The sequence below is a fragment of the Eublepharis macularius genome, chromosome 12 (genome assembly GCF_028583425.1).
Source record: "Eublepharis macularius isolate TG4126 chromosome 12, MPM_Emac_v1.0, whole genome shotgun sequence".
Lineage (NCBI taxonomy): Eukaryota > Metazoa > Chordata > Lepidosauria > Squamata > Eublepharidae > Eublepharis > Eublepharis macularius.
The window spans coordinates 63,588,075-63,596,334 of record NC_072801.1 but is presented as its reverse complement, the minus strand read 5'-3'; the positions used below and the strand labels follow the sequence as shown (position 1 = coordinate 63,596,334).

General features: G+C 44.5%; 1 protein-coding gene across 2 annotated transcripts; it reads right to left on the bottom strand.

Annotated features, from left to right (window-relative positions):
- Positions 1–795: 795 nt before the first annotated feature.
- On the bottom strand, positions 796–7,765 carry INO80E (INO80 complex subunit E). 2 transcript variants are annotated; one of them, XM_054993496.1, is made up of 7 exons: positions 7,634–7,765; positions 6,539–6,609; positions 5,896–5,948; positions 5,538–5,613; positions 4,071–4,188; positions 2,805–2,933; positions 798–1,149 (listed from the first exon to the last, which is right to left on the bottom strand). In XM_054993496.1, the coding sequence occupies exons 1-7, from the start codon at positions 7,721–7,723 to the stop codon at positions 946–948; spliced, it is 741 nt and encodes a 246-aa protein (XP_054849471.1). In that variant the 5' UTR covers positions 7,724–7,765; the 3' UTR covers positions 798–945. The 2 variants fall into 2 exon arrangements, with proteins under 2 accessions (XP_054849472.1, XP_054849471.1); XM_054993497.1 differs by lacking the exon at positions 2,805–2,933 and having other exon boundaries at positions 796–1,149.
- Positions 7,766–8,260: the final 495 nt, after the last annotated feature.

Genomic DNA, 8,260 nt, shown 5'->3' with positions numbered 1-8,260 from the left:
CAAGTCTCAGCCCTGACTGGAAGAGACTCAGGAAACAAGCAACAAGCCCGTTGGCTGAGTATAATGTGATTCAGTTAACAGGAGCGCAGTCTTCCATCTCTTGTTTGTAAACAACTGTGCCACCAGGCACAAATTTGGCCTCTCTTAGGTGCAACTGGTTAAATGTGTTGCCTGTACTATGAACAAAACATTCTCTTTCCCTCAGTTTTAAAAAGATAATTTCCCCCCTTGCATTTATAATTAGAGGATGGTTTCGAACAGATATCCCATTGTGATAGCAAAAAATCCCAAAATGCAGCCAGTAACAGTATTTGAGCACCTGCAAGAGACCATCTAGTACAGTATATGTTTAAGATCCTGTTTACTTTACAGTCTAAAAGAATCCTTTCGGGCTTTTGAAAGATAAATTTCTCCATAGGATTTCTTGTAAGCAGATGGATGTTAGACTTCATATTTTTATCTGAACAATGAAAAACTCTTTCCTGGTTCTTAAAAGTCTGCCCTTTCCTCACCCTTCAGAAGATCTGAAGCACTTTTTCAGACTTTCTTCCCTTTTAAAGAATTTTTCTCTCTGCAGTCAAAAAGATTCAACTTGCCTCATAAAACGAACAGAACCTTTTTCTGCAAGGATTTTTCTCTAGAAAATGATCTGTAAAGGAGCGTGCCTGTCTGGAAAAAGACAAGAAACCTCTGTCCTCATTATGGGGCAATTTTTCTAAGGGCTCATGGCGTTTTCAGAGAGGAAGGAAGCTTTAGGAGGGCGGGGTTTGGGGCATATACAGAAATTGCAACGTGGAATTTTTTTTATACAAAACAATTGCATTTATTGACCGATTTGCATGTTTTTGGAGTCTGTAAACAAACAGAATAAAATATGGGGCGCAGCCCACACACGTATCACAAAGAGGCCTGTGTCCTTTCAACGGGGCGTGCTACTTGACATGGTTACTCCGGAATGTCGATGACCAGTTCATCATCACCATCCAGGGGGTCTTCACCGCTTCCCTCCCCTGTGTCACTGAACATCTGATGGGGCACCGTGCTGAGGATGGTGGGTGGTGGAAGCTTGGGGGCCCCCCGGGGCGAAGGAAAGGGCAGCCCCACTACGACAGCTGCACAGTCAGAGTGGGAGGTGGGGGGCAGAGGGAGCTGTAGTTAAGAACAGAAAAAGAAATGGTGAGTGGGACAGTGAGAGGAGAGTCTTTTCCCCATCGCGGCATGTGAAGAAGGATGTGTATAATATCTCCCCCACATGCAATGGCAGAATTTTTGGATACCCACCCGTGAAATCCTCTTTTCCTTAAAGATACACTACCTTCCAGCAACAGTCTGACTGCATTCTTCATCTTGTATGTTTTTTAATGCTGCCCTCCTCCAAGGCACTCTGGATGGCATTAACACTTCTCCCCTCCCCCATTTTATCCTCATTACAAACCTCAAGGCCATGCAGTGAAGCTTTATGGTTTAGTAGAGACTTGAACTTGGACTCCCAGATCCTAGTTTGGTGCTCTAACTACACCACACTGGCATTACAAATTTTAAAATTGCCCAGAGTTGCAGCATGAGGTCCTATATATATCCAGAGAGTATCAGTAACAAAGGGTCTTGCCTCACAGTAATTTACGGGATGGATCTGCAACGTGGCCACACCAAGCATTCGGCCCTACACAAGAACTCCCCCTTCTACTCTGTTCTACATCATCTGCCTCCCCTAAAAAAAAAATTAGTGCATCACCTTCTCCATTGCTCAGTAATAAAATGGCACTATACTTATAGGATGAAATAATTGCTGGAGTACACCAATGTTTTGTGCACAAAGAAGAAGAGAAGAAGATCCTACAGAGGTCAGCAAGCTTTAGCTAGACAGGACTGTAGGGGGACTGCCTTCTTTCTTCTTCGCCTGTTTAACAGAATGTTATTCTTGGGGCTTTCTTCTAGAACTCTGCACACTCTCTTTCTCAATTAGCAAGTCAGCTAACCTTAGCTCTTCTCTTTCTACACAGTTTGTTAGTTTGCTGTCAGTTCAGTGTCCTGACTGCTGCACAGTCACTCTGGCACAATAATTCCCCCATACAATCAAAGAATTATTTTATTCTGCGAGAGAAAGTAAGATTCTTTAACCATACACTCATTAAGCTACACTCTGGGAGAAAAGTAGTAAGAACACAGAGGTTTGAAACCAGTATTTAAGTCTTTAGTGTAGACGCACTATTACTCTTTGTTATGTGTTCAACCACTTTAAATTCAGAGGGGGGACATGGCTCAGTGACAGAGCATATGATTTACACACAGAAGGTCCCAAGTTCAGGCCCTGCTGTCTCCAGTTGAGGGTCCCACGTAGCAACTGTTGAGAAAGAACTTGCTCTACCAAGACCCTGGACAGCCATTGCCACTCACAGCAGCTAATACTAAATAACATGGATCGGCAGTGTGACTCAGTAAATACCAGCTTCATGTGTTCATAGATTTTCCTGGGCTCCAGCCCTGCATAATAATATAATCTACATTTATATATTTTAAATGCATTCCAAAAGATGTGCCCCTCTCTCCCCCAATTGATATCATCTACATCATAGGACTGTATTTAACCATTACGCGGTGCAACCCTAAGCAGCGACACCGTTCTAAATCGATGGGCTTAGAAAGGGTGTGACTGCTTAGGGCGCCATTGGAAATGTGCACCCCACTTTTAATTCAGCACCAGATATTCAGATTGCAACATGCCAACAACTCTGAAATGCAGGTGCCCACCAACCAGCGTACAGACCCCCCCCCCCCCACACACACCACAATCCTGACGGTACCTTGAGCTTGCGGGGCCTCGGGGGCCTCCGGGCAGAGCGGGTAGCGCTGGTGTCAGGTTGAGGGGGCCCAGCTTCAGGCCCCAGTGCCAAGTAGTCAGAGGGGAAAGGAGCATAAGGGGGTGAGGCCAGCTGGGTGGGAAAGGGGTGGTGGGAAGGAAGAGATGGGATAAGAAATCAAATGATGAATGATGAGCATGCAAGTCCTGGAAGGGTGGTGGGAGGTAGAATTAAAACTTTTTAAAGCTACACAAGTATCAACACATGTATCTGAGGCTTCTGCTTCTGTTATCTTCAGCTGGGAGCAATCTTTTCTAAGGCACCACATTTATTTTAGGCTAAATGTGCACCTCTCCCCCATTCTTCTCTCCTCTTTGGCAAGGCCATTTGGTCCACACATGTGCACATATACACAGAACCCGACTGACTGCAGAAACACATTGATCAGACCTCAACGCTCTTTACACATAGACACCAACAAAAGCAACTGACAGTCCTTCCTTGCGGCCTAATCTAAAATCTTCATAAGCAAGCAAAAGATAATCAGATCTTGCCCACACACCCAACATGCCACACTTTCTGTAGCCAAGATAAGAGATCAAGATGGAGCTTCTGCCGACAAACATACAGAGTCGAGTTGACATCTACAACTAAATACTGCGAGAGAAAATAATGAGGCAGAATGGATGTGATCTGAAGGAGGCTGAAGGGAAGAGGTTGTGGGGCAGCCTGAGACAATAACATTCAGTGGCATTCTGCTATTGAAATCGGGGCCGCCAGTTTGGGAAACAGCACAGAAATAACTGTGTTCAGAACAGAGGTGGTCACGTTGGCTGTGCTATTTATTGGGGTGGGGGTGGGGTGTCTCCTACTAAAACTGGAAGCGCTACCAAAGGCACTGAGGAGAATGTAAGCAAGAAACCCTATCCTCAGTCAGCAGTCACAGTCAAAAGCCAACATGGCCATGTTAAGTAGTACACAGACTATTATGTTTATGTAATACATGGCATCTTGAGCACAGGACAGCCAAGGAAGTTTTTCAGCTATGGCACAGAAGCCTTCACTACCATTTTGATTCTGGGCAGCATTATCATTATGGCAGCCATGTTAAAACTCACTGAAAACCTGGCCAAGGCATGTCTGCCATTGGAAGGGATCTCTTCAAAGTCCTTTCCCAGCTTACTGCATGTGATGGCCTTGGGAATGTGTTGGATTTGAGCAACACATTCTATGCAGCTATATTTCCCATCAAAAGATGCAGTTACTCACAGAAGTTAAGTAGGGGGATGGTGTCCCTGAAGCTGGGAGCCCAAAGCCGGATGTTGGCTGGAGGGAAAGTCCTGAAGATGAAGGAGATGAGGCACTGCCAAGCTGGGGGCTTCGTTTTCTGTAGGAAAAGAGATTTGTGGATGAAAGTTTGCCACAACAACACACTACAAAGCCAGTGAGATTATTGCCATGGCCTCTACAGGTTTGTCCAAGATGCCAACGGAGTCATGTCAGGCATGCTTTATAACGCATGATAAGCAAAGCTCCCATCTTTGCTTCTGGATGGAATCACGGGTAATGTTTTGTATGTAAATAAGTTTGTGTGTTTTATTTCTGTATATAATGTGGGGTTTTTAATATTTGATGACGTGGGTTTAAATGCAGGCCTCTGAGGTGAGGAGTGGGGGCTGGATGGGTGAAGAGAGTGTGCTGTGATTGGATGGTAACTGTACTCGAGGATTTGAGTGAACTGCAGTTTTTAGCAAGAGAGAGTGCTGAAGGAAAGTATTCATTCTTGCTAAGTCAGGCAAACTGTGTGAGCCTGGGTCAGTCTGTGTGTATCTCAGACAGAGGTTATTCTATTTAGGTCAGGCAACCTGCGTGGAAAGGCCTAAGTGAATCTGTGTCTGTGTGGATGAGTGTTTATTCTGTTAGTGAAGATCTCTGTGGAAAATTAGTCTTTGTGACTGGGTCTGTCAATATACCTTTAAGAATATGTAGCTATTTTGAAACCACCAAGCTTATGAACTATTCTGAAACCAATACGCTTATCGAAACCCTGCAACCATCACACATATGTACTTATAAATAAATTATACTTCTGGTTAAGCAAAATGCCCGTTTTATTTGGAATACAGAATCCCATTTTTACCTCACAATCACCTCCACTCACTGACCATTCTGTCATACATCTGTCTATAAACAAGCCTTCCTATAATACTAGTTAAATGGAAGAGATTTAAGATGAAAACTTTTTAGAAGCAGCAACATATATGTTACACAGACAAAGAAAAACGCCACAGGTGGTATTAGCAGTGAAATTTAAACCTCAAATGGAAGGTGTTCTCAAGGTATAAGCCTGGGTAAAGTAGAGAAAATCTGAAGCTCTATGTGTGCGGAGAAAAAATGGAGTGTTGGTTATGACCGGCGGACTCCTAAGGTAAAAGTTTAAGGTAACGTAAGGAGGAACTGTAATAAAGATCCAAAGGTGGTATAAAATAGAAAATCATTACAATTATCCTGTGGCCCATACTTGAAATGGTTATGCTACAGCATGCAAGAAAACAACACAGGGTCCTTTCTGCTTCCTAACCAACAGGGACACACATTTTGCAAGCTGGCTAAAATTAGCCAGACAAAAAGTTTCTACCTCATTAATCTAAACCCACCAAACAAAATGGACATCTGCAGCCATCATGGACTCTGGCACTTATTCGCTGGCTTGGAGGCCATCGCTTATCCACTCACCGCTTCAGAGGTTGCTGCTCTGCCCCTCTGGGCATCTCCCCATCGCTATTGTCAGAGGAGGCTGTTGCTTCTGAATCTGAAGTAGAATTTTTTTTAGTTAGATTTGTATGCTATGCATCTGACAAAGAAAATATGAGTTATTTTGTGATTACAACACGTCCAGTGCCATGCAATGTCAGAAAATCTTCTGACATTCCTCTTCTTGCTCAGAATCTTTATCGTCTTTCTCAGACTGTGATATTATCATTCAAAGAGTGAAGCCCTGAAACAGTAATCAGTCCACTATTGGCCCTCCTCCATATAAAAGGATTTAGAGGGACATCCCCCCACCCCTAAACACATGTGAGCCTCAAATTACCTGATGATTCTTCATCTACATTCTCATATTGAAGCAGGCGATCAAGCAGGAAACTGGAGGGAAGAAACAGGAAGAAGCAGAGGAGATTATACTCACTCCAACCCAATGGTTCCCCCCCCCTAAAAACAGAGCATTTTAAGGTCCATGTCCCTTTGGGAGCTACTTCTTCTGCTCTCAAAATCTTGCTCCTTAGTCCTAAAACAAGCTGAAGGGGAAATGCACATACTCAGAGACACTTCTTCTTTATTATAACATATTATCTTGGTATTAAGAATCACAGAAATTCCAGGGCTGAGTGCTGGACAGCTTTGGCCCAAACTGAGTTCTGCCCCATCACACCTATACCACCCCCCCCCACCAAACCCTCCCCTCCATTATTGAGTTGCCACCTTCTCTGTGAAAGAACTTCTGAGCCTTGGAAATAGCCATGTTTCCATCAGGAATGAAACAGTACTCTTTTCACCACCATGCGATACAGTAATGAAGGAATGGCCTACTGAATTCCTTTCAGCCAAGCACTTGATAAGAGAGGAGCCTTGCCAACAGACAAAAGTGGCAGCCCTCTTCTACTCTCTCAAGTCTCCCACGCTTCAATACTTCACAATTCCAGAACCCATTCCCACACACACACTGTCCATCCCACCTTTTATCGCGTGACACTTTTAAGAGTTTTCTTTGTGCTTTTCTCAGCTCTTCTTGGAAACATTCTTGTTCCTGAGAAGTAACAACAGAGACCTAGTGACTGCCAGAAAGCCATGCCATGCTGGGTGCCAGCCACCACATGAGTCAGCTAGCCCGTTCTGGGGGGCAAATAAATGGCACCCAAGCGTCAGTTAAAGTGCAAAAAACATATTTGACTGACCATAATCATGGTAACACTTAAAATAAAAGATAAGCCTCTGTTGCCCTGATCTGGATAGCCCAGGCAAGCCCAATCTCACCAGATCTTGAAAGCTAAACAGGGTCTACCTTGGTTAGTAATTGGATGGGGAACATCCAAGGATGACCAGGGTTGCAGAGGCAGGCCATGACAAACCACTTCTGTTAGCCTCTTGCCATGAAAACCCCCAGTAGGAGTTGCCGTAAGTCAGCTATGACTTGAGGACAGGATTTCATTTCATTTTTCAAGCCTCCAACAGGTAACCTTGCAACACAGATCAGTATCGTCCCCATTTTACACAAGGCATAACAACTTTGCAGTCTAGTTTAACAATATCTCATGTAAATGTCAAGTTTGGCCTTGGCCGGCATCCCCTTTAAATCAAGCCTAAGGCTACAGATTCCATGAACCTTTTTCCAGGGATCCCATCACACTGAAGTCAGGGCACTGCAATTCCATCTCTGCATTCCTAAGATCACCAGGTGGTCCGGCTCCAGAGTTTTCAATTTGACCCCAATGTCAATGCAAACTCAAATTTGAATTTGCACAAACGTAGTAATAATAGTCTTAAAAACAAGAACAAGTAAGTCTAAAATTCCTCATCCTCCTACAACATAGAGTGTGAACTTCATCTAATATAGAGTAAATCGGCCTATAACCCAAGAGTGCCCTTATTCATGGGGGTACTGGGAATTATAAACATTTTAACTCGCCACTCGCACACCCCTTCCCCAATCTCACCCCAGCCTTTATTCCTCCCTCCCCAGTCTCAACTACCTCTAAAACACTGGCGTTCCTCACACTATCCCCGCCACCCCACCCCCAAAAGCAAGGCACACCCTTCCCCCATCGCCTTACATAGATTAGGAATTTGAGCCTCCTTTTCAGGGCCCTGTAACGCCTCTTGTGGCCTCCACCACCAGGGTCTGGTTCTCCTGCCCCATTCATGCCCACCCGGGGAGTAATTCGAAGCCGGAACAGAGACACAAGGAGGAGCGAGCTGAAGGGAAAGAACTACACTTCCCAGAATGCCGCGGAGAGGGGTAGGACCGATCAAACCTACAACTCCCGGCATGCAACTGGAGGGGAGCTGTAGTTCTCTGCGGATGTCAATCATTGCAAAGCGGTATTAACAACGTTGTGCAACCTCTGAAACAGCTCGTTCTGCTTGTGCAAAACGAAACGTTGCTGCTGATGATTTGGGCATAGTCACAATGCAGGATGTAAATTTTTGTATTACAAAGAACTGTTCTTCAGAATGCATATTCAACCATTTTTTTAATTGACGTTTCTGACTGCGAGCATGATGCTAAACCTGTGTCTGCAGAACTCTTAAATCCTGGCGATTTGGGGGGTAGAGCCTGAGGCGGGCGAGGTTTGAGAGAGGGAAGGGACCTCCGTGGGACATAATGCCATATCAAAAAGAGTCCAGTAGCACCTTTAAGACTAACCAATTTTATTGTAGCATAAGCTTTCGAGAATCAA

What these genes read in the sequence shown, in the direction of transcription:
- INO80E (XM_054993496.1), bottom strand. Translation starts at nt 7,723, where the DNA reads ATGAATGGGGCAGGAGAACCAGACCCTGGTGGTGGAGGCCACAAGAGG. An exon ending in AAAGTGTCACGCGATAAAAG is followed by an intron (nt 5,949 to 6,538) that starts GTGGGATGGACA and finishes TCTTCCCTCCAG; the next exon opens with TTTCCTGCTTGATCGCCTGC. An exon ending in CGAGGCCCCGCAAGCTCAAG is followed by an intron (nt 1,150 to 2,804) that starts GTACCGTCAGGA and finishes TCTTAACTACAG; the next exon opens with CTCCCTCTGCCCCCCACCTC.